This window comes from Henningerozyma blattae, chromosome 1, assembly GCF_000315915.1.
Source record: "Henningerozyma blattae CBS 6284 chromosome 1, complete genome".
Classification (NCBI taxonomy): Eukaryota; Fungi; Ascomycota; class Saccharomycetes; order Saccharomycetales; family Saccharomycetaceae; genus Henningerozyma; species Henningerozyma blattae.
Window position 1 is genome coordinate 385,223 of NC_020185.1, and position 26,006 is coordinate 411,228.

At 31.3% G+C, this 26,006-nt stretch overlaps 8 protein-coding genes and 2 non-coding genes across 10 annotated transcripts; 3 read left to right on the plus strand and 7 right to left on the minus strand.

Annotated features, from left to right (window-relative positions):
- Positions 1–125: 125 nt before the first annotated feature.
- PHO85 (cyclin-dependent serine/threonine-protein kinase PHO85) lies at positions 126–1,290 on the minus strand (the record flags this gene model as incomplete). The annotated part of the gene is made up of 2 exons (XM_004177434.1): positions 126–1,164; positions 1,274–1,290. The coding sequence occupies 2 exons, from the start codon at positions 1,288–1,290 to the stop codon at positions 126–128; spliced, it is 1,056 nt and encodes a 351-aa protein (XP_004177482.1).
- Positions 1,291–1,907: 617 nt separating this feature from the next.
- ERG10 (acetyl-CoA C-acetyltransferase) lies at positions 1,908–3,101 on the plus strand (the record flags this gene model as incomplete). Its single annotated transcript, XM_004177435.1, has 1 exon — positions 1,908–3,101. The coding sequence occupies one exon, from the start codon at positions 1,908–1,910 to the stop codon at positions 3,099–3,101; it is 1,194 nt and encodes a 397-aa protein (XP_004177483.1).
- Positions 3,102–3,882: 781 nt separating this feature from the next.
- On the minus strand, positions 3,883–3,954 carry TBLA0Atrna9M. The gene has a single exon. It is a non-coding gene; the product is annotated as a tRNA-Met (tRNA).
- Positions 3,955–5,076: 1,122 nt separating this feature from the next.
- On the plus strand, positions 5,077–5,658 carry TBLA0A01650 (gluconokinase; the record flags this gene model as incomplete). Its single annotated transcript, XM_004177436.1, has 1 exon — positions 5,077–5,658. One exon carries the CDS (start codon positions 5,077–5,079, stop codon positions 5,656–5,658), a length of 582 nt encoding a protein of 193 aa, XP_004177484.1.
- Positions 5,659–6,145: 487 nt separating this feature from the next.
- TBLA0A01660 (uncharacterized protein) lies at positions 6,146–7,606 on the minus strand (the record flags this gene model as incomplete). The annotated part of the gene is made up of 1 exon (XM_004177437.1): positions 6,146–7,606. The coding sequence occupies one exon, from the start codon at positions 7,604–7,606 to the stop codon at positions 6,146–6,148; it is 1,461 nt and encodes a 486-aa protein (XP_004177485.1).
- Positions 7,607–11,154: 3,548 nt separating this feature from the next.
- SWI1 (Swi1p) lies at positions 11,155–16,581 on the minus strand (the record flags this gene model as incomplete). The annotated part of the gene is made up of 1 exon (XM_004177438.1): positions 11,155–16,581. The coding sequence occupies one exon, from the start codon at positions 16,579–16,581 to the stop codon at positions 11,155–11,157; it is 5,427 nt and encodes a 1,808-aa protein (XP_004177486.1).
- Positions 16,582–17,442: 861 nt separating this feature from the next.
- On the minus strand, positions 17,443–18,711 carry MNN10 (alpha-1,6-mannosyltransferase; the record flags this gene model as incomplete). The annotated part of the gene is made up of 1 exon (XM_004177439.1): positions 17,443–18,711. The coding sequence occupies one exon, from the start codon at positions 18,709–18,711 to the stop codon at positions 17,443–17,445; it is 1,269 nt and encodes a 422-aa protein (XP_004177487.1).
- Positions 18,712–19,196: 485 nt separating this feature from the next.
- PEX5 (Pex5p) lies at positions 19,197–21,185 on the minus strand (the record flags this gene model as incomplete). The annotated part of the gene is made up of 1 exon (XM_004177440.1): positions 19,197–21,185. One exon carries the CDS (start codon positions 21,183–21,185, stop codon positions 19,197–19,199), a length of 1,989 nt encoding a protein of 662 aa, XP_004177488.1.
- A 1,059-nt stretch (positions 21,186–22,244) lies between these two features.
- On the minus strand, positions 22,245–22,333 carry TBLA0Atrna9Y. The gene is given in 2 exon segments: positions 22,245–22,281; positions 22,294–22,333. It is a non-coding gene; the product is annotated as a tRNA-Tyr (tRNA).
- Positions 22,334–25,107: 2,774 nt separating this feature from the next.
- Positions 25,108–25,554, plus strand: NHP2 (snoRNA-binding protein NHP2; the record flags this gene model as incomplete). The annotated part of the gene is made up of 1 exon (XM_004177441.1): positions 25,108–25,554. The coding sequence occupies one exon, from the start codon at positions 25,108–25,110 to the stop codon at positions 25,552–25,554; it is 447 nt and encodes a 148-aa protein (XP_004177489.1).
- Between the last annotated feature and the right edge of the window lie 452 nt (positions 25,555–26,006).

Genomic DNA, 26,006 nt, shown 5'->3' on the forward strand with positions numbered 1-26,006 from the left:
ATGGAATAATGGTATTATTAATTTTATGTATATTAACTAATTTTTAGGTATGAAGTTCTTATATACAATATAACAAAAATATAAATTAATTATCTTGCTATGGAAATGAAAATGTTTTAGTGTACTTATTGTTGGTGAGGCTGTTGTTGTGGCTGTTGCTGTTGTTGGTTCTGGTTCTGGTTTTGATTTTGGTAATATTCAGCGAACCAAGGATGATATAAAGCTTGTTGAGCTGATAATCTCATATCAGGATTCAATTGTAATAAACCATTTAATAAATCGATTACATTGTCATCCAATAATTCCTTTGTATAAGGTTGTAGCACATGTTTCAAATTCTTTGGCTGTGAAGGTTGAATAACAGTTTGGCTATATTTAGGTAAAGATGTGATTCCTGGCCAATTCTGTTCATTTGGAGATCCTATTAATTCAAAGATTAATTTTAACTGTTCTTCATCATTTGTTCCTGGGAATAATGGCTTACCAGCAATCATTTCAGCTAAAATACAGCCACAAGACCACATATCAATTGAAGTGGAATAATTTCTAGATCCCATCAACACATCCGGAGCTCTATACCATAACGTCACCACTTCACTGGAAAAAGTGTTTACTGGAATCCCAAAGGCTCTTGCTAACCCAAAATCTCCTAGTTTCAATTGTCCTTTATTATCAATCAATAAATTTTGTGGTTTTAAATCCCTATGCAAGATCTTGTTTTCATGACAATATGCAACCCCTTCCAATAATTGCCATTGGAAATATTTCACCAAGTTTAATTCTAACCCAATCGGTTGTGTTTTAGAATTTGAATTACCATTGTTACCCATTGGATTACCACTATTTATATTCTGGTTAGCGTTGGCATTTAACTGGTTGGCATGTGCTAGGGATCTTGCATCCATGAATTTTTTCAGATCTTTGTCCATATATTCAAACACTAGGGTTAATTTATTTTCTGTATGGATCACATCGTACAATCTGACGATGTTATTATGTTTCAATTCTTTCATTAGAGAAATTTCACGAATAGCTGTGGAGGGAGTACCTTCTTCACTATCCAATTTAACTTCTTTAAGTGCTACATAAACACCAGTAGTTTTGTTTAACCCTTTATAAACAGTAGCATACGTACCATTACCTAATTTTTCCAATTGTTTGAATCTAAATACATGAATAATCAAAAATACAACGATAGTATTGTAAAAATATTCATATCTACGTTAGTATATGCATGAATATAGGCATAATAAATTAATGCGAAAAAACATACTGAGATGAAGAAGTCATAGTTATTCAATAGAAAAATAAAAAACACTTGTCTTGTTGATAATAGAAGCCAAACAAATCTTTTATTCAAATAGGATTCTTTTATCGTTTTTAATTAGTGACTTTTTTTTATTTTATTTCACTTTAGATTTCTCTATATATTATTTCCTATATATTATTATATTATTACCCATACATTTTTCACCTTACAAAATAGGAATCTGATATTCTTCCATCCCACGAGCCCATTTTCATAACGGCGCTACCACATAAAACACCTTAATTTTTGCATCACGTGCTCTAATTTGCCATTCTTGGTTGGCAAGGCAAAGCAACATTGAATCTCGTACACGAAATAAGCCTCATCTCGTACAGGATGTAAAGGCGATAATTCCTCGAGTATTCTTTTTGAATTAGTAGGGCATCAATCAATTCAGTAGTAATTGTTGGAGAAACAACCTATAGAGTCTATTTCAAGAGGATTTGCAAAGTTGGTTTACCTGGAAGATCTTTTAGCAAAGAGAAAAAGTTTAATATATATATATAAAAGACGTGCAAGCAAGCGATTTTGGTTGAATTGTATTGTACTGAACTAGAACCACCCTTTAAGGAAGAAAGAATAATATATCACCTATCGAATGTCAGACCCTGTTTATATTGTTGCTGCTAAGAGAACTCCAATTGGTTCCTTCCAAGGTTGTTTATCATCATTGTCAGCCATTGAATTGGGTGCCATTGCTGTTAAAGCTGCTTTAGAAACTGTACCACAAATTCCATTGGATAAAATTGATGAAATTGTTTATGGTAATGTTCTATCAGCAGGGTTGGGTCAAGCTCCTGCAAGACAAGTGGCCTTGAAAGCTGGTATCCCAGACCATGTTGTTGATTCTACTATCAATAAGGTTTGTGCTTCTGGTATGAAGAGTATCATTTATGGTACACAAGCTATTAAATGTGGTACTGCTGGGATTGTTGTTGTTGGTGGTTGTGAATCGATGACTAATGCTCCTTACTTGATGCCAAGTGCAAGAGCTGGTTGTAGATTTGGTGATAGTACAATGGTGGATGTTTTACAAAAAGATGGGTTGAATGATGCTTATGATGGATTAGCTATGGGTGTTCATGGTGAAAAATGTGCCAAGGATTTCAATATCTCTAGAGAGGAACAAGATAATTATGCTATTGAATCTTATAGAAAGGCTCAAACGGCTCAAGCTAAGGGTAAGTTCGATAACGAGATTGTCCCGGTCACCATTAAGGGTAAAAGAGGTAAGCAAGATGTTATTGTTACTAAGGATGAAGAAACTAGTAAGTTAAATGTTGAGAAATTGAGAAGTGCAAGAACTGTTTTCCAAAAGGAAAATGGGACAATCACTGCGGCCAATGCATCTCCGATTAATGATGGTGCCGCAGCTTTGATTCTAGTTAGCAAAGAAAATTTGGAAAAATATAATTTGAAACCATTGGCTATCATTAGAGGCTCTGGTGAGGCAGCTCACAAACCTGCTGATTTTACTTGGGCTCCCACTTTAGCTGTTCCAAAGGCATTAGCTAATGCCAGGCTCAATAATATCGAAGATATTGATTATTTTGAATTCAATGAAGCCTTCTCTGTTGTTGGTGTTGTTAATCCAAAGAACTTAAAGATCCCACTAGAAAAAGTTAACGTTTATGGTGGTGCTGTAGCCATAGGTCATCCGTTGGGTTGCTCAGGTGCAAGAATCGTGGTGACTCTATTGAATGTCTTGATTCAAGAAAATGGGAAATTAGGTTGTGCTGCCATTTGTAATGGTGGTGGTGGTGCTTCCTCCGTTATTATTGAAAGAGTATGAATAAAATAAGATGTGTATATATAATTGATTCTAATTTCTCCCCCTTCCTACTCCTGTATTGTTATAACAAAAATATAAAAAAATAAATCATACAAAAAATTTTAACTTCACTTATTATACAATCACTACTTTAATAATTTCAATTGATATTAGCATTTTTCTAATTTTTCGTACTTTCTTTGTTTTATGGTTACTTTTCTCCCCTTAATGTTTAAATTTTGCTATTTTATTACGCGCTATAGATATAAATCGTAAAAATATTTAAGATTTGCCAAATAAATATTATTTTTATATAAAATATATTTATGGTTTAATTTAAAGTTCTAAAATGATTTTATGTTAGTGAAAATCGGTTCTTAAGGTAGTTGTTAGCAACATTTCCAATAATCACGTGACAAGCCAAAATGTCACGTAGTGTGAGCTACGTTAGTCACGTGTATAAATCAGGATCACATGATAACGGAATGAACATGTAGATTAACAAGTAACTGAATCATGAACATAAATTCTATTTAAGAACCTAAAGCTAAAAGAATAAACTAGAGGGTTAAGGTAGAACAAAGAGGTAAGAACCAGAAAACAAAAAGGACGAGATACAAAAGATGGAAGTGTATAGTGAACAAATCGGAACGTAATAATAATAATAATATTTAACTTACATAGGCTCAGGTATATAGTTGTATAGTTTAATAAACAGTTGGTATTAAACTAGCAGCCAAAAAGATAAACTACTGGGAGTAGCAAAGATTAAAATTGTTACACAAAATTTTTGCAAAAAACATAGCGCCGCCTAGTTTCGATCTAGGGACATCAGGGTTATGAGCCCTGCGCGCTTCCACTGCGCCACGGCGCTTATTTAAAAGCTGAATGTTTTAAAAACAGTGGTCAATTTTCTTTGAATTAGTTCATCATGTCTATACCTCCAGACCACAATTTGCTCATCTGCTGTTATACCTTACGAAGTTGCCTATTAATATTGCTCCTGGCAAGTTCCTATATTGTAGAAAGAATGTACCTCATTGCCATCGGGACTAAAAAAAACGCACCAGTATAATTTGTCCCCACGTTAATAAAAATAAATGTAAACCCTCCACTCTATTGTAAGACTACTTAAACTTCATATGACTAGCAACTGGAAAATTCCTCCTTAATGCTCATATGCTGGCATTCATAAAAAGCTTTCTTTCTTGTCTCCTTCACCCTTGTATATTCTAACAGTCACTCCAAAAGGCAAGAAGTATTCAGCACATCTATGGATCTTTAATAAATGCCATTATCACTTACCAACTGAATTACACTAATTTATCATCAGTGCATTTGTGATAATAAAAAATCATCAAAAGCTTACCCTCTTGATTAGTTATCCCCGGGAAACACGTATATCTTACTGTTCCTATTATATTACTCTATATGTGACAATTTACAGTCTCGTGCTAACGGCTTGTGGGATTTAAAACCTTTATTGTACGTTCAAACATGAAAAGTTTTATAGCTCCATCTTTAACACCGCCAACGGTGTTAAGATCTATTTTTCCGAGAAAGTGGAAATATTTCGCTATAGCTGGCCTTAGATTTTAGAGGACTCATAACTAAAAGGGCAATATTTGGAATTGAAACATTTCTTGAAATATTTGAAAGATGCTAATAAATTTCAGTGCATAGTTTAAGCAGTTTCTATGAGTCTCTTTCTCTGTGAGTTGTTAGCACGATTTGGTTTAATGTTTATTATGTAGGAAGCTTGAATATCAATGACTACTAATCCAAAGTGATAGTAACAAATAGTTTGAATTTATATATAAAACTTGTTTTTCGCTTATTTGTATGCAATGTATTCTTTTGTTTTTCCTTATAGTGTTGTTATAAGATATTAGGGGTATTATTAGTGTTTGTTTAAAGAAGCTTAAGAACAAATTATTGGTAATACAAAAAAAAAAAATAAACAAATAAACAAATTTCGTAATTTCAACAATATAAAATGTCTAGTGAAAAAAAATATAAAGTGATAATAGTCGGTGGTCCAAGTGCCACTGGGAAATCTACTGTTGCTCAAAACTTAGTGTCTAACTTTGCTAAATATGATCATGTTCATTTGGAATATTTAGAAGGTGATGCCTTACATTCACAGGAGAACATTGATAAAATGGCAAAGGGGATACCATTAGAAGATAAAGATAGATGGGGTTGGTTGAAGAAAATTGCTATTAAATCCATTGATGTGGCTGAGATGGATAAAGATGTTGAAAAATGTGCTGTTGTAACTTGTTCAAGTTTGAAAAAAAATATAGAGAATATATTAGAGAAAATAGGTAAAAAGGCAGACTTCTTATTCATCATATTGAATGCATCAAGAGCTGATTTAATGGAGAGAATGAAATATAGAGAAGGTCATTTCATGAAAGCTAATATGGTAGATTCACAATTAAGAGATTTGGAATTACCAACAGCAGAAGAGGTCAAAGAAGGGGTTGTTGTTGAAGAAATTGGTGGAAAATCTGTTGAACAAGTAGATGCTGATGTACTAGCAATTGCAGAGAATTTTTTCGGATTCGATAAATAATAAGAGTGAGCCTAACAGACTCTCTCCTTAATATAATATATAATATATATTTACTTATATATTTACGTATAAATATAACGCACACAAAGCGCTAATAATTATGATAATATTAATTAAAATAATAGATCTCACAAATGCAAAGAATTAAAACTTTGAAAAAAAGAAAACTAATAGCATATGAATGAGTAAAAAAGGTCTAAATAATAAAACTGTTCTAAATAGATAATATATATATAAAGTATATCAAAAACAAATAGAGGAAAATAAACTTTGGCGTAAAAGAAAATAAAACATAGAATAAAATGAAAACTAAAAAACTTGAAATAAAATGTCGATAGTAATAATAAAAATGGGGATAAAAAATGCAGAGTCATAAAGTCGTTATAGTATTGTATGGGAGAATGAAATTGTGTTGTTTGTGTCTTTCTATTCTTTTATTCTTGTCGTTTTTGTAATGTCATAAGAAGGAAATATATTTTCCACCTTATTATATTGTAACTAAATAATCATCAATATCAAATTTATTATCTGCTAAAGTAGTGGTAGCAGATGGATAAACTTCACTGAAAAATTCGATCTGAGAATTGGTAGTCAATTTGTTCTCTATATCAAACTTTCTTGCTATATTTAATTTAGGGTTATAATTGCTATCCATATTTGTGTTAGTTTGATTATCATTATCATTTTGATTTTGTTTAGTTGCAGTGTTAATATCAACATCAAACTCTTCTAAATTTAAATAATCAATATCCCAATTATTAAGTTGGTTAGCATTACGATGATCAATGCTCATGATACTATCGCCTGGTGTAGATATGCTTTCGTCATGACTAAAATAATTAAACATATGTTCCTCATCTTCAAGTCTCATTTGATCATGGAAGAGATTATTATTATGATGATTTAAATCTGAAACATTTTTATCTTGATCCATATCAATGTTTAAATCACGACAATATAATATTGAAATATAAGTATCCATATCTAATCTATCAACTTTTGATAATGGACCTTCTGTGGTAAACGACTTGATCGTTAACATTTCATCCATGATTTCAGGGATATCAATTCTATAATAAGGATTAACGTTCAATATTTTTAATAATAAATAATTAAAAATATTGGAAATGGGTAAAATTTCTTTTAATAATGTGGATTTTTCCAAATAATATTTGAAATTTTTATCTTCAAGTCTATTTGCTGATAGCCAAGGATTTCTATTACATGTTAAATTGATCAACAATATACCTAATGACCAAATATCTCCCTTAGAAGTTGGAATTAAATCCACATTTGTGCCTTTGAAAAATCCAATTCTTTCTGGAGCCATATAATATGAACTACCAATAAATGCATTTATTGATAAAAAGCTTTCATTTGTTGATAAACCAAAATCACATAAAAATATATTAAATTTTGAATCTAATAAAATATTTTCTGGTTTAATATCACAATGGAAGATGCCTTCTTCATGGCAATGGAAAATTGCCGAACATAATTGTATAAAGACCTTCTTAATCAATAAGCCATTGCTACTTAATTTATTATCCATGACAATGGCATTGTAAAGATCATTTGGATAATAATCCATGACAATAAATAAGGCATGTGGGGAATCGAAAACAGTATGTATTGTAACGATGTTTGAATGAGAATGAACCTTTAATTGATTTGATATTTCTTTCAAATAAGGTTGTTTAACAAACTCTTCATTTTTCAAATTTTTAATCTCACCTAAATCTAAACTTTCTAAAGTCAACTTATTTTGAAAGATTGTAAAATACTCAAATAAAAGAGTTTTTAAATTCAAATTGTCTTGCTTACCAATGATTTTAATTGCATATTTCTTATCATTTATCGAATTAATTGCTGATATTATAAGCCCAAAAGTACCTGAGCCAATTTGATCTTCTAATCTATAATTATTTATCTGACAACCACTCCACATCTTCTTCACAATAGAAATGAAAAAAAATTGTAAAATAAAAATAAAAAGCAATATCTAACCAGCGCTATCTGTAAAACTATCTTTCAAGGTGTGTAACCTATATTACTTTTATAGTCTAGTTTATTCTAAAATTTTTTTTAATTTCTTTTTATTATTTGTGTTCTATAATTGTTGTAAATTATCAGTTGATTTACTCTTTAAAGAATGCTGGAGAATATTTTAGAGATTCTTGTAGCAAGTATCAATGCAGTGTTATATTTATATAGCGGTAATGAGAACGCTTTATCAATTAATACCTTGATTTGATGTGTCACGGTAATGTAAGGTTGGAAATAGAGATAACCACCACAAGAATAAATTCAGTGACAAAAATAATCGATGCCCTTAAAAGAAAAAAATATCAACAATAGCAATACAAACGAGAATAAACGAAGGAAAGCACCAAGAAAATATTAACAGTAGTAGAAATAGTAATAAATAAGATGCATTAAAAATGCATGCAATTCTTAAATAAATGAATGCCTACCGACCTACTCCATATTTTGGAATATTTTGACTAGTGCAGGTATAAAAGATAAATGAAACACGAATAGCTCATTACTACGCCTGTCAAATAGATTCAAGCACAACATAACGTTATCGATCGTGATACCTATATGTTTAAGATTTCTCTCTTGCAAATAATGGTGAAATCTTTATGTTGTGCACTACTTGCTTTCCATTACCCCTATCGCAGAACTGTAAAAGAATACCGTTCCCTTCGTGGAGGTAATAAAAAGAAAAAAAAATCAACAAGAGCAAATATCCTATAGGGAACCAAAATTCTAATGCCTAAATCGAAGCCTCATCATTTGAACTCCACTAATATCCAAACTAAGGTACAAATTGATTGATCCTTTCCCACTAAAAATCTATAGCCGACTGAATTAGACAAGGACTAAATATAACGTGTTAATGATAGTAAACAGTAGTTACTCAATAATGAATAATAATAGTTTCCCGGAATATGAGACGTTTGGCAATACATGGTCAAAGTTATTAATTAGTATGTACCATAGAGTTTCATCACCTATATAGTCAAATCGGGCTTATACTTGCTAGAATCGGTACTTTAGCCACTTTAGCCACTTTAGCCAAACTAAACTAGCCCCATTTGCCTAAAACGAAATCTCAAAAAATGACGTTCCAAATGACCGTATACTCAATAGTAGTTCGCACTAAACACCACTGGAGGACTACAGCAAGTCGATTTGATGTGCCAAGGAACCAAGAATAACGAAATGTTTCTCAATGTTTAAACTCCCATTAAGCTACTAATCGCTCGAAGATAAAAAAATATTTATCCAAAGTGGAACTATACCGGTGGTATTAATCAACTCAAGAAAATTGCGTTGTTTTTACCTATTTTTATGGATCCATGGAATCTTAGCTAAAATAGCTCAACTTGGATATGATTATGAATGTAAATATGTACGACCCCATATTATATGGAAATATTTCGAGACATAATGAAGAAAAGAAAATGACAAACCTTTTTTCAGCCAGCCCAAACTTTAGACCGTTTTATGACATTTGAATCTTCCTCTAAAGGATATTGTTTTTTTAATCGAAGTACCATCTGCAATATTTTCTTCTCTTTTTTTCAGTTGTTATTGTTACTGTAGAATTCAACGAATATGAGACGTCAAATAGTCAAATGGCGTAGTCTGATAACAAAACATGGCCCATACGGGAAACATCAAAAATGACGGCACAGAGGGTTGTCAACAGAACAAAGATGGCAAATATATTTTCCTATAAGTCCATTTCAGAAATGAGTATCTCTTTAAGATTTTTCTGTTCCTTGGAACGGAAAAGCTTTTCAGAAAATTTCAAGCCATTTTCCACCAGATAAGGCTCAGTTGATAGTCTAATTAATCCGAGGATATCCTAAAGAAGAGAGTATTTGTTAAACGACAAATGGATAGCATCAGACAGAGCACGGCTATTGGCATGTACGACGTAGTAAAACTTAATAGCCCATGTAGAGTCTTACGATGAGCATGCCATCGTCTTACCACCTAGAATATTGGTCGAACGGCTTGGCATAGCCGTATTTGTTTCACTTGTTAATATCAGGTCGTATATGTAAGATGTATGAGTTATACCTCATAAGATTAAAAATGGTATTTAAATTTTTTTTTTAAATTTTTTATTGAAAAGCTTGCTATGAGATTAATCATTGGAAAGACAAAGAGTGGGAGAATAAATTGAGATCGGTCCTTACGGGAACAGAAGGGCTAATTCTAAAAATAGTATAATTTACTAGCTGTAGTCGTATAAAACATTCACGTTTACAAAACCTATTATTATCGGGCCAAATAGTTGAATTTAGTCTGTCATTACTTAGAAGTATGTTTTTTACATAAGTAGTATAATCTATAAGAAATTACATATTGTTATTATTACATCTTTCTCGGTTGATGACGTTATTCCGAGAAAGTTAATCAAATTGTCGTTGATGTATCCTAGACAACTGAAAAGTCTGACTCTGCATGATGTAGAGAGATCTATGCTAAAAAATTGTTTGAAACTTAACTATATATCGGCCGTAGCATTTGTGTCATTTCTAGAGCCAATGATTTCAGGATTATCTGTTGATGTCTAACAATAATTCAATTGCTTGTTGTTCTCATTCAAATCTAGGTGTTGAATAACATTTTAGTTATCATTCTTGCCTTCTTTCTTACTGTCGTTCTGATGGATGGCCCTGGAATTCCTGTGCAAAAATTTCTGCGCCGTCTGCTGGATCTTCATTTATATTCATTGAGTTTTCGTGGTCATCCTTCACTTCTTCCTCTTCCGTATTTATCTTTTCTATTAGGTTCTCATGCACACTTGTGATGTGCACTGATGATTGTATTTCCATTTTCAGCTCGTTTTTTTGGACATTTTTTTATGTCGTATATCGGTTTTTTCGTTGCCTGTTTTGATTTTTTTTGAGCCACAGCTTCAGTTTTCAAACCACAACCTCGATTTCCTTGACAGTTAATTGAGATATTGCCTGCAACATTTTCAAAAGCAAGTCTACAGCATCATCTCTTGAATCTCGAACTTTATTTTCCTAGCCATAACCATGTGTGTTTCATTAATAGTATTTTACGTTTTAGAAACTTTAAGGGAATACACTAATATTGTTCCATAAGTCGGTCTTTAAACCTATGAGATCTTAAAGATTGGTTAGATCTGGGTAGTGTAAATTACTAATTTTTGTATTTGAAAAATATTATGTAAAATACTGTACCTTCCCCAAAACAGAGCTAGAAGAGAGCATCTTGGTGTACGTACAATACTAGATCCTTCAATGTATGTATTTAAGTTTTGTTCTATTCAGTACTTCACTTTCAAATTCAACCTGTTCCTTAATTTGATGTCGCCATATTAGATACATTATCTCTCTTGCTATAAGCTTAACTAACCATTTGTAGGATAAAAAATGCTTACTTTTCAACATCAATATAATGCACAAGATTTAACATTTCTAACGCGAAAATATATCATAAAACAGTTTACATGCTGGTAGTGGCATGTTCCCCATCAGTTATATTTCTTTCCGGACAAGGTTCTTCTTCTAAATTAACAGTGTTTTGTATTTCAACTTCATTTTCCTTTTCCACTTCATTTTCCTTTTCTACTTTTTCTTTTCCCCCCTCATTTTCTAGTTCTTCTCCTTCTCCTTCTTCTCCTTCTTCTTCTTCTTCCTCTTCTTCCTCTTCTTTCTTTTCTTCTCCTTCCTCTTTCTTTTCTATCACCTGCTCTTGTTCTTGCTGTTGTTCTGGTTCTGGTTCTTGCTGCTGTTGCTGTTGTTCGTGTTCTTCCTCTTTCTCTTCCTCCATTCCCTCTTCTTCCTCCATTCCCTCTTCTTCCTCCATTCCCTCTTCTTCCTCCATTCCCTCTTCTTCCTCTTTATCCTCTTCCTCTTCTTCCACGTCCATGCCCTCTTCTACTTTTTCTTCATTATTTGCAGTTCCATTATCAACTGCACTGATATTCTCTTCTGTTTTAGTATTTTTTGTAGTATTAGTGGTAGTAATAAATTGTTCTTTATTGTTGCAAACAAAATCAAGTATGAAATTTCTTAAGAAAAATAGTCTACGAGTTTGGTTAGCAATATTGACATCAGTTTGTGGATTAGTTAAAACACTAATGCATTGTGCTTCAGTTGGTAATAAGCCAGTAATCTCAATAATCGTCTTAAATGTTTTAAATTTTTCATAATTATTTTCGGCCTCAGTCTTTTTATCCTGATTAGTAAATTCAATACTCTTCTCAATTAAAAGACATATTAATTCTAATAACGATGAGCTAATTGATGCAAATATTATTTTCAAGTCTTTTAAACTTTGATCTGTATGAATACTAATTTTATTTAGTGCATCACTTAATCGCTTAGCATTACAACCAATATTTTCTTCACAATTCAACCAAATTAATGGTAAATTTTTCACATCATATTCGAATTCAACTTCTCGTTTTTCATTTTTATTTCTTTGTGAAGTATCATAATGGTCTTTGTTTCTTGGATTTTTCATATCTTGTATTTTTTTAAAATCCAAATTTCCTAATAAAGTTATTAAACATACCAAACTTTGTGATATAGTGGGAGCCATAACCTCGATGATTGATGGCATAGTATTTACCTGCATAAATGGAATAGCTGATATTAAAAATGAAAATATATCCGTTAATAATTTAGTTCTATTACCATTATTATAAATGTTCATCAATTGAACAATGATTTCATTATTTTCACTTTTATTATAATAATCCCAATCAATAATTAAATTCATAAAAACTTTTCTATTAGGTGATTCTAATGACAATAATTTAGCCAATACGTCAATACCAAAAGTTTGATATTTGCCTAATTCTAAAGGATATTCCGAATATGTCAAATGATCAGAGCCTAGACTATTTGCAAAAGGCTTGGGTTCACCAAAACTAATAATTAATAATAAAATTAAAAAGAAATCAATTTTAGAGTCAATAGCCAAGTTATGTGATACGTTACTCAAACTAATAATAATATCCTTCTTTAAATTAAAACATTTCCTCGTAAAAATCAATTTCTCTGAATTAATAAAAATAAGCCATAGAATATCAGAAAGAAACCTTTTGTAGTATATATTCTTACTGATAAGTAGAGCATTGTTATCCGAAAAGGTCAGATTTCTAATTATCATACTAATCATTGATAATTGGTCAACTGATAAAACTCTCGAGTCCTCGGCATCTCTTGTATTTACCTTGGTAAATGGTGAACCTATTTCATCTCTGATGGATTTTAAGGACTGCATGTAGGATGGAGTATATAAATTAGATGGTATTTGATTAATTTTCTTTCTGACGGGTTTAGGGATAAAAGACCACTTTTTAGGATAATCATGGAAGTTAGATGTGTAGTTCGTATTATTAGGGTTATGATCTTCATCTTCATTGTACACCTCTTCGTCGTCAATAACTACTTCTACATCGTTTAATAATGGTGTTTGTACGGGAGTTAGCATTGGAGGAACTTGTTCGATATCATTACCAGTTAAAGAATCGACTTTAATTTTAATATTTTCATTTTCTTGTTGAGTATAATTAATGGAATCTAAATAATTTTCAAATATTTGATTCATATTATCGTTGACTTTGTTATAAGGAGTAAAATTGTCATTTAAATGATTATTAATATCAGTTTCATACTCAGTACAATATTTAGTATTCAACTTCGCGGATCTTGAGTTAATATTATACGAATCGATAATATTAGAAATGGTATCAAGACCTAATAAACATAAGGCGTCAAGTAAGTAAGTACAATCTGTTAAATTAAATTTATATTTAGAATCAGAAGTTATGATTAAAAGGGTGTTTAATGCGGTCGAAATTTCACCTAAACTATTGGATTCTAGTGCAATGGATAAATTTTTCTGATTAACTGTACCAAGTTCAGGAGTAAATAAAAATATAGGTTTAGTAGAATCAATTTTTTCACCTATTTGAGAAACATAATTCAAATCATAACCTAAAATGTTTTGAATTGGTCTATTAGTTGGTTTATAATTTCTAATAGTTGATCTTTCATAAACTTTTGGTAATTTAGCATATTCTTGTTGATATTTTTGTCTCATTAATTCATGTTGTTTCTTAACCTTCTCTTGCATTAATTTTTTCTGTTGTTCTTGAAATTGTTGTTGTTGTGACTGTTGTAATTGTTGTTGCTGTTGCTGTTGCTGTTGCTGTTGCTGTTTCTGTTGCTGTTGCTGTTGCTGTTGCTGTTGCTGTTGCTGTTCTAATAACTGTTGTTGTTCTAATTCAAGTTCTTTCTTAGTTTTTTTTGGCTTCGTTTTACGTAGTTTCTTGGTTGGTTTAATAACACCCTTGCCTTTAGAGACGGACTTATTCGAAAGAGATGGTTCAATAGCAAAGGAAGATGGAGTTTGAACTGAGTCTGATTGATTTAAACTTTGTTTTGGCTTTGACTTGACTCGAGCTTTTTGCTTAGGCTTTTGCTGTGGTTGAATGAGAGGTTGTTGTGTTAATTGTTGTGGATGTGATTGAGATTGTGGTGTTTTCTTTTGCAGCTGTTGCTGTTGAAAAGGGAGTTGTTGTTGTTGTTGTTGCTGCTGTTGTTGTACACTATTGGGTGGTAGTTGGTGTTGTAGTTGCATCTGTTGTTGAAGTTGTTGGAATTGTGGTGATTGGTTTTGGCTTAATGACTTCTGTTGTTGAGTCATTAATGGAGTATTATTTGTTATCGGCACAGCATTGCTGACCGCAGGGGAAGAAACATTAGATGCATTGGTGTTGTTTGTATTCGTAGGAACTGTAGTATTATTTTCATTGGAATTATTATGAGAAGATGGTACAGAGTTATTATTGTTATTAAATACTTGATATTTTTTTAAGATTTCTTGGAAAAATTGCTGTAGGAACACTTTTTTAGCTTGTGTTTCTTTGACACCATCTGGTGAAAGTATAAATTTTTCATATGGGGCTAAAAACTTATAATAAATGCCAATTAATCTTTGAAGGTCATTAATTTGTAGTTTATTGGCAATTAAAGCCCATTGTTGGTTACTGGAAACGTTCTCGCAGCCCCCTAATTTTTGAACAAACATAAATAAGATAAATAAATTAATTTTTCTATTTTGAATTTCAGGTATACGTTGTAAAAAAATATTATTTCTCTTACAATTTTCAATTAATGATTTCATAAATAATTCATATTGTTTACTGCTCAATTCAGCAGAAATTCTATGTTGCAGTTCAGGATTAACGCTTTGTAATATATTTGCAGGAGTTAATCCGCTATGAGAAGATACAGTACTGTTATTGATATTATTAGCAATATTGGCGTTGCTATTAGAAGTTGCCGATCCAGGAGTGGGTACGGATCCTTGGCCTAGAGTTGAATTAGGGTTACTAACGTTAGGGGTTCCCGATTGAGAGATATTTCTATTCATTACAGCCTGTACTAATTGTGGAGATTGTGAATGGGACTGAGATTGAGTAGTATTCTGGGTTAAACTTGAATTTAGATTCGTATTTGGATTTGAGTTTTGTTTTTGCGATTGAGGTTGTCTAGAGCCTTGGCGTTGTTGAGGTTGGACGGCTTGGAAACTATGTTGTTGCTGATTCATTTGTTGTTGATGTTGTTGTTGTTGCTGCTGCTGCTGCTGTTGTTGTTGTTGCTGTTGTTGTTGGTACTGTTGCTGGAATTGCTGCTGTTGTTGTTGTTTATGCATTTGACGCTGTTGTTGTGGTTGGGGTTGGGGTTGTGGCTGTGGCTGTGGCTGTTGTTGTTGTTGTTGTTGTTGTTGTTGTTGTTGTTGTTGTTGTTGTTGTCTATGCTGCAAAGCAGCAAATACAGCAGCTCTATCAGCAAATACATCAGTAGATCTATCAACATGGTTATTGTCTTGGGTTAAGTTTGGATTATTTAAATTGTAAGTGCTAACGTTTTTCTGGTTAGAAGTATTTATATTGTTAACCACTGGAGATTGGTAGTTAAAGGAAGGAGACATGGCTTTAGTACCTGTATTATTTGCATTAGTGCTATTGTTACGGGATAAATTATTATTGTTATTGGTGTTAATAGAATTATTAGTGGTAGTACTATTCTTGTTAGTATTATTTGAAGTAGAAGGATACACATTTTGAGTGGTTGTTTGCGATAAAATCTGTTGTGGTGTTGCAGAAGCAGAGTTTCTTGAAGTTGTATTTCCAAAATTTCCACCGCTGGCATTGTTATTTAGATTTGAGTTCATATTTTGGCCAGGCGTTAAGATGGCATGCGCATTGATATCTGCAGGAGTTCCGCTTGTATTATTATTTAACATGTTTGAATTAGTATTGCTCACTGTAGGATCATTAAATTGTTGATTTGAAGTGTTCGTGGGTGAAAATATATCTTGAGGAGACATAGAAAATGAAGGTACATTGCGATTGGCACTTGCAGTGTTACTAATATTTCCATTATTATTATTATTGTTATTATTATGATTATTATTACTATTACTGTTGTTATTAGTTGGGAAGGTATTAAGTCCTATATTATTGTTCATAATAGGGGTGGTACTATTATTGTTGTTGCTAGCAATTGATTTCCTTGCTAAAATTGCTTGTGGCGAAAGAGGCAGGTTATTGCTATTAATAGGAGCACTTGAACCAATTGGGCCGCCTGTACTATTATTCCTTGAAAAGTCAAAGGGAGAAGCTACTTGAGACATCGGATTATTATTATTAATATTATTGTTATTATTCATAAAATTTCCTGGAGATTGGCCCTGATTTATCATGTTGTTGTTATTATTTTGATTCAGAGGATCGTTAAACCCAGCAGCACCGTAGAGGTTTGAAAAGTCATCTGAATTACCATTGGTGTTATTATTATTGCTGTTAGGACTAAACAAGTCATCATTTATATCGTTATTTAGAAAGTCCATATCGTTTAGTTTTAATGTAAGCTAACTTAATCAATACAATTTAAAGTAATTGAGACCTCAGCTAAGATTGTACTTGTTTTAGGAATATTAGGTGGCTATTTGATTATATGTTAAATTATCTCTCTATTAACGCAAATTTTCAAATGAATAAAGAAACATGTAAACAGATATGTGATTAGCTGTTCTAACAAGAAACCTTTTTTTTGTTCGATAAATCCGTGTTTTACTTTCAGTAGTTTAATATCTGCCTTTTCGAGTTAATAATTATGTCATCTGTCTTTGTCGAATTAACAAACTCCGACTCAGCTTTTCCAACCGTTTACAACTGTTTGCCCAACTCCAGTTTCTTACTGAATACTTGCCGATCCAACTCATTGTTATTGTTTGCAACTATCTGGAAAGTTTATTTCGTTCTTTCGAATTCAAATTTCGTGATTCTCGTGGCGCGTGATATTTAGCGGGCGGGTAATTCTTCAAAATCAGACCCTGTTGAAAACCGGAATTAGAATGTAAAAGATTCGAGTATGTGAATATATATGTATATAAATATATATTTGAGTTTATCTATTAATATAAGTATCTGTAGGATATATATGATCATGGCATTGGCTATATATTGTCTGGCTTTATTCACCTCTTTTAATGAATGAACATAAGGAATAAATCACAAAAATTTGCAAATAGATGTGAATAACAAATGAATAAATAAATATCTAGTGCAATGGAAAGTCAATTAGAGTATCCAGGTTACTATTAGTATTTAGTTTAGTTTACAATTATGGCATTTTATCATTTTTTTTTGGCTAAAAAAAATGGTATTGGATATATTATTATTCTATTTTAAAAAGTAGTGCGGTAGTTTTAACGACGGAATAGTTTAGAATACCATCTGGTATTTAATCTTTCCATTGTAGAGGTGTAATGTTTCATTTCACCCCAACAATCTCTACCAAAGTTACAACCGGCCATGTTAACGACAAAGTCACGGTCATGTTCATTATAGAAATATCTTGGATCATCATTGCTTTCAGAACAAGCGCCAGGTGGGAAAGAGTTGATTGCTCTTAATGGTAAGAACCCTACTTTGGATCTGATCCAGGCTTCGTTACGGTATAATTCTTCTAGAGCATCTTGTTCACGATGATCCCAAACCATGTGTCTTTGTTCATACATTACAGGTTCCCACCAGACATCCAATAACAATTTAGACCATTCGGAGTTCTTGATGAAAAAGGAACCCAAATTGAAACCACCGCAATCTTGAGTAATTAAAAGATTCATATCTTGCTTGTAATCAACATATGGTAAATCGATTGGAATATTCAATGGATTGAATTCTTCTAATGTTCTTTCGGTCATTTGGTCTATTCTATTGAAAATATGGTCTTCTAATGATTTTTTTGGCTCCATAATTAAAGTATCCAAGTCTAACCACCAGAACCATTCTGCATTTGGAAATTCTCTCATACTTTGCTTTAAGATATCAATTTTTTGCCACCCTTCTCTATATTCATGTGAATATCTTTTAGATACAGTCAAGTCTTTAATAGTTAAACCATAACCATGTCTCTTAGCGTAAGCTTTTTTGTTATCAATGGAAATTTTTTCAATAAACCACTCTTCTTCATTTTTCCATCTTAAGACACCACCACCTTCATTGGCTGCTAGGATAATAACAATCTTTGGATCCTTGTTTAGTAAAGAAAATGGCCAGATTTTACTCCACCTAGATCTATTTGGATTGGCCAAACTATTTGGTATAGAACTTTGGCCTAAAGGTGTTCTTAAGCCTCTAGAATTGCTATTTCTTCTTCTTTCATATTCTTTAATTAGTGAACTAACTGATTCATCACTACCAGAATCAGCTAACCAAAAGATACTGAAAGTGACAATGAATAGTATCAATACAATTCTTCTAATGTTAAATATTTTGTAATGATGGCCACCATCATCATTACTATTTTTTCCCACATTGAATCCCAGTAATCGTTTTAGTTTATTTATATTGTATTGGATGGATGGTGGAATCATGTTCAAAAAAGAGCTATTGCCTTTATTTCTAGATTTCTTTTCAACGTCATCCTTCAGATCATGTTGACTCACGGGTAGTTCATAAGCACCGACTGCCATCTTTTTGGATTCTTAAACCTCTTTGAACAGATATTGAAGACTAGTTATACTCTTATTTAATATTTGGATTAGTCAAATAAAATCAAACAGCATTAAGTTTGTAACCGTTTCAAAAAAAAAATTAATTTTTGAATATGAATGTATTTTTCCTAAATGCTCAATTGTCGTGTTTTGTCATTTGATACAGTATGTTTTTTTTCGCCTGACATTAAAAGCGGGAAAATTAAAAATATAATTAAATTGTCCCAAGGAGGACGCCAATTGAGTGATGAAATCAGTAAATGACAAGAATGTACTAAGTATTTAATTAAAGATAAAATTACAGAACATTTTATATTATAGGTATAATGCAACGTAAAATATTTAATTAACAAATAATTAGGAATATATAAATTAGAATTATCTTATACTGAGAAGTATGATCATGACAAAGAAAGAATAGTATGCAATTGTATGGGGGAATAACACTAGAAAATTTCACAAATTTAAAATGTAAATTCATTACGGAATTGTTGTAAGTTCATGCCTGGTTTAACTTTTTCAAGTAAATCAGATCTGTCCATCGCAATAAATGCGCGTTTCAATGTATCTAAAATAATACCACTATTGGTACTTAAGCCTGTGTGAGACTTGTAGGCATTATTTAAAGTATTAGAAGAAAAATTAGTTTCCAAATCTGTATCCAAGATACCATTTATTTCATGCATACTTAAAGCAGTCAATAAATGCTCAGCAGCTTCTTTGAAACATCCAATGTTAATGGAGGAGACTGCTAAATTATAGCGGGCTCTAACAAAAGACGGTTTTAAAGTCAAAGCTCTATGATAAGCAGCGACAGCCTCCTCAGATCTATTAGAATTGGCCAATGAAGCACCCAGTCTGTTCCACATTAATTCATCATTTGGATTAACAGTTAATGCTGTCTTGAAGCAATCAATTGTTTTGTCATAGTCTGCAGTGGTATAAAACAACAATCCCAAGCACAATTGAATGTCTGGATCAATAGTTGGTAATCTATTAGCTAACTGTAAAAACTGTTTTGTAATTAGTCTATTCAATTCTTTATGGTTATTATCATCGTCAATATTGAAGTCCATTTCAAGGTTATTGATACTATTATTGTTACTAATGTATTCGGGGTATTTTACTTTAACCCATCTTGATAGCATTGTAAATGCACTGATATCATAGCCTTCGTTAATATAACTAATAGCTAGATTCTTCATTGCCTCTAAATTTTTAGAATCCAATTTTAGACATTGTTCTAATGCGCTAATACCTATTAATTCTTTTTCATTCTGTGTTTGAACTAACCCTAGTTTTAACCAAGCATCCACATGTTTAGGGTTTTCTTGAACAGCGGCTTCAAAGGCCATCGCAGCTTCACTTAATTTAGCACCATTTTCCATTAATAAACAACCAATTGTGTAGGAATCAGGATTATTCAAAAATTCATTTTGTTTCTCAAATTCATATTCTCTAGGAGTTCTGTTGATAATAGTTTCATTAATTAAATCTCTATAGGTTGTCTCCCATTCCATATCACCTGCCAATAAATCATCTGGTAAAACATCTTGTGAGTCTTCTTGAATGCTATCCCAAACTTTTTGAAATTGAGATTGATATTCGTCACTCATCATTTCATCTGAATTATTCTGTTCTTGTTGCGATTGATTATTTAAATGTGATTGTGGTGCAATAACATCGTCTCCAGATATATGTAGTTTTTCTGATACTTCATTTTCTAATTGTTTGAATTGCTTATCCCACAATTCTTGTTCATCATTTTCATAAGGAACTTGTCGTTGGATATTGGTCGATGGTTGCTTTTGTTGTTGAAATTGGGTATTAAATTGTTGTTGCATATTTGTACTACTATTTGTGGCTAACATTTCTGCATCACTACCAGTGAAATAAGCGGGGATCTGGGCGGTATTGAAATATCCGCTTTGGAAAGTAGAATTTGATAAATATGATAATTGACTTGGTTGTCTTTGAATCTGTTTGGGTAAAAATGGAGTAGAAGGGTTTTGAGTGGTATTTGGAGTGCTTACATTTGATTGATTTTTAAATTCATTAACCCAATCAAATTCATTGCGAGATTGAGAAATTCTTTGGCTTAGTTCTGCTTTAGATAAAACTGGAGGTGATCTTTGTTGAAATAAGGTGTCATCCATAGTTATGGAGCCTCTATCCATTGATTGTGGTGAATTAACCATTGGTGGAGAAGGAAGTTGGTTTGCTCCTCCATTCATAAAAGAGTTCATATGAGCTTTATGAGCATCAGATATTACATTTCTTTTACCTTGAAAGACATCTTGTTGGGAAGAGTTAGCCGCTGACCCTCCTTGAAAGTTGTTTTGGTATCCATTTGATAGGTTTCTATTACTAAAAGCGTTATTAGGTTGCTGTTGGGTATGTTTAGATAGCTGAGCCAGAGGGTTATTATTGACTGAGCAATCAATGTTATTCATGGCTTCTTGAGTTGAATATGTATATATTGTTAGTGATAGTTTTGAGGTTTAATTGTAGATATATTTAAATTTTATGCTTGTTGTATAAGTTCGTGAGGGGATTATTTAGTACTAAAAAAATTATCCCTCTAATTGGGTACCTCAGTTAAGTACAGAAATCCTGGACAATAATTTTGATGTTTAAACAGGAGGAAAATGAAAAACGATTGGCGTCAGCTTTGTTGGAAATTATCGAGCACAATGCGTAAGTCGATATAAATTGTGATTATTAATATATCAAATATTCTAGTTGTTGATCCTAAGACCTATGTACCAAAATGTACAAATTGAAAGTCGTTTAAATAAAAACAAGTATATTTTTGATCAAAAGAGGTTAAGAGAATATATCTATTTATGGGTTAATCATCATTTCATTACTAATTACCGAAGGGAATTGGAGTATCTCGCTCTCGTCTCCGCCTTCCCTTTTCATTATTTAACTCAACGTACTATGTGACTAATATTTGAAATCACGTGCAAACAATAAATAATTCATGTCGAATCGAAACTTCATGCTGCTTGTCTAGAGATATATTATACAATTTTAAATATATATCAAAATATCTAATTGTAAAACTGTAATCATGCATAGGTTTTAGAATAGTGACCTGAAATTGATTTTTTTAAATAATGTACCCTTAATAATAAATAAAAATTATCATTATAGTGATGTAAAATTTACTAATATAGCCTATATTGTTTTAAACTTATGGAATTGACTGGAATTTTAACAAAAATACCTGTTTTTTAAGAATTATGATTTTATCTTTTATTTATGATTTATGTTTTGTTTTTCATAAATGTAATAAACAAAAAAACTCTATTTAAACAAATTGTTAATTTTTAAATAAATATTGAAGAAAAAATTAATTTCAAAAGTTTTAAATAAAATAAATTTTACCTATTTTTACAATACTATTAGTTAACGACTGTTCAAAATCTACAACCATTAATTATGTCAAGTTTACTTTAAAAAATTATGTGTCACGTGATATCACCCTGTGTGTTGAAAAAAATAACTCTCCCGGGGGCGAGTCGAACGCCCGATCTCAAGATTTCCTTTTTCCAAATTACAGTCTTGCGCCTTAAACCAACTTGGCTACCGAGAGGTGATAATTGTTGTTGTTATTGTAGACGAGATTGACTTTATACTCATCTATAAGTTGCTAACTAGAAATTATACATAACACTGAGCAACTGCTAGTTGCATACCTGTGAATATCGGTTCGATGCATAATCTCTACTAGTTAGCCAGCATTACTTAAACTGTGCACTCCTACCCTTGTAAGTAAGTTTACAAACAGTCCAATTAAAGTAAAATGGGAAAGCTGGCGTTGACCTTTGAAAAGTATTTAAAGGCCAGCTTTTCCATAATTAAGACATAAATTTATAGTTCTTTCATATAGTTATTTAGTTTAAAAAGAACAATAATTATATTCGTAAGTTCGAAGTATTAACTGGTGTTAAGTTAATAAGATTGTTAAGTTAAGTTTGGAAGTTACTATTTAAGTGTATCGTACTCCTAAGTTGGTTTACAACAGTTGTTTGTGACATAGTGATACTGTCAGTACACTATGTCAAGGGTTAGTAGCTTACAAGCCCTAACTAAATCAGAGACGTTCGCGTCAACATGTTGCAACGCGTTAACTCGCTTGTATATAAAGCGATGCCCATAAGGCATCTATATAGAATTACACAGAATAAGATAATACTGGGATTCAAGAGAGTTAGACATTGTTATACAGTGTTTAAGATGTAAAGACGATTACTTTATTTAGAAATATATAGTAAATACTATAACTAAAATGAATATATTTCTTAAATATTGTTTTTCGATATAAACAGAAAAACACATTTTAAACAATAAGTCACGTGATAAAAGTCTTTTACCACTTAATAGAAAATGATATAATCATATTCCAGCACACCCTCTTAACAAACTTTTTTTTGTATTAATTAGGAGTGTAATGTCCTTAGATTGGCATTAATGACTCATTAATTTATCTCATATGTGGCTTTAATTACCTGTGTTGATATGTTTTGTATTGTTTATGAGTTATAGTAGCAATATCGGAGATCGATAAAATTCAATCAGTGGGCATAGGTGCTTGTGTTTTGTAATTGGGTTAGTGACGTTGGATCCAAGAAGCTAATTCTTGGTTCTATGTCAACAGTAATAACAATAAATTGAGCGTAACACACAAAAATCTTCTAAATTACTATCAGAATAAAAATTATGACCAAATAAGTAGATGAGCCCGGTAGGTTCTAGGTAATCTTCTATTGATAAGCTATGGACTATTTTGTTCTTGCAAATATAGATTATGCAGTTAAGTGGCCACATTATGAATTTTTCTAAGAATTTTTCTTCTATCTAATTCAATGCTCATAGTATCAAGTGGTCAATATCGATGAAAACGGGTTATAAGATTATTATCAATTGTAGTGTAATTATCAAGAGGATTGAAAAAAAGGAATTGAAAAAAAGGAATATAACAACTGATTTATGTATTGCTTTGTAACTCCATAGTGCAATACCTTTCCATATTGTAATTTTAAATTGATAGTAAAATAGATACTATAACGAAAAAGACGAACAAACCAAATTATCTTACTGAGATTATCTAATAAATAAAATATCAAAATTACTATATTTAGTATTATGCATTTTCTACTAATATGGCAGATATTATAAACTCCACTTAGATCAAATGTGAATAATAATATGCGCTATAAGTGAAGAATTTATTTTAGCTTTAAGAATTTCTAAAGTTGTATTTCTCAAATTAATATCTAAACGTATAATGACAACAGTTGAAATTTAATCAATTATTTTCTACAAAATAAATAATTGCAGAATATTTTAGTGTATACTGAATATTTAGATATTCTAGTTGAATAGGGGATTTATTTGTCTTAAAGGTCCTCTAAATTTGATTCATTTTACATTAAAATAATCTTAGACATTTTTCTACTTTAATGTTTTGATAATACATATTTAAAAGTTTTCCACCAATGTTAACTTAACACTAGAAATATGTATAGACTAGTTTTGGATAATTTCAAACACAGTTTCTGTTATTACGAATAAATATTTATGTCAGTTTAGAAGCGTGCCACAGAACTTTCTACCATTTCAACTAAATAAGACTTGAATTTTTTTTTAGAAATCTTAACAATTAGATTGGGTGATTCCTGCACTCTATAACTAACATTTTACAATATATTGACTAAACAATATTTTGTTTTAAAACATTACTAGTTATTTTTTTCATTCAGTTTTTTTATTTTTTTATTTTTTTGACAATGAAAAAGCATATAAGATTCAAGTTCAAGTAAATGTTGAAATGCCTTACAAACATTTACTTATGTGATTATAAATTTCAACTTATCATTATCCTAGATAAAATAAAATAGATGAAATATTTTATTTCCTATCAAGCTGATTAAGTCAAATAAATAATCATTTCAACACCTATCTATAGAAAGTCTGATAGGGGGTTTTTAATAAATCTCAACAATTACATCTTGTACAACTTTGAAAGAGACTAGTCTAATTATTTAAAATAAAAATTCAAGTAAGCTTTATTTCTTTTCTTAATTGCGTCGTTCGTATTTAATGATCTGAAATTTTCAAAATTTGGAAAAAAAAAATTTTCCGGTTTGAAAGAAGCGATGAGCCAAGTGAAATTTCAAATTTCATTAACAACGATGCTACTACTAGATTGTTATTCTATAACTAAATACTTGCTTACTTGAATAGTAATTGATTATTAACTCTCATTTGTATTTTCATTGCATGTTTCATAAGATAATTTCAAATTTAAGAAGTACTTTCTAAATAACATAACTGAATACCTACAACTGAAATCAATTATTCAAAATGGCTAAAGAAGAATTCAAATCAGTAGACAACTATGAGCTAAGAATGCCAGCTGTCTTACCATTTGCCAAGCCATTGGCCTCCAAAAAATTAAATAAAAAGGTTTTAAAAACCGTCAAGAAGGCTTCCAAGGCCAAGAATGTTAAAAGAGGTGTCAAGGAAGTTGGTAAGGCCTTAAGAAAAGGTGACAAAGGTTTAGTAGTCATTGCTGGTGACATTTCTCCAGGTGATGTTATTTCTCACTTACCAGTTCTATGTGAAGATCACTCTGTTCCATACATTTTCATTCCATCTAAGCAAGATTTAGGTTCTGCTGGTGCTACCAAAAGACCAACTTCTGTTGTCTTCATTGTTCCAGGTAGTAATAAGAAGAAGGACGGTAAGGCTAAAGAAGATGAATATAAGGAATCCTTTAATGAAGTCGTCAAGGAAGTCAAAGCATTATAAGTCACATATCCATAAGATAACTCCACATTATACTCTATCGCACCCCATTATACTCAATAACAAGAAATAACAAATAACATTAATATTAACGAAAATTTAATTCCATTACTATGAATACCGCTACACAATTCTAGCTTATATGCTACTCAGTTTTCATAATAATTGTATTTCTGTGCATGATTTTTTGTTTTCTACCTATTTAAGCAACCACAGCCATTTTCTCTACAATTCTCGAAATTTTCTGTAAACTAATCTCAACCGTGGTCCATAATTTATGTGGTTCCGGACCTGACATATATAAGTATATATGTATAATCAACTTTTCTATAACATCGCCATTAAATTAAGGCATAAATCAAACTTTCTATAGTTATACATTGCCATAATCCAGAAATTACCCGGGCGTACTGTTTTCCTGGAACATGTGGCATTTCGTGTTGCGTGGAAATTTC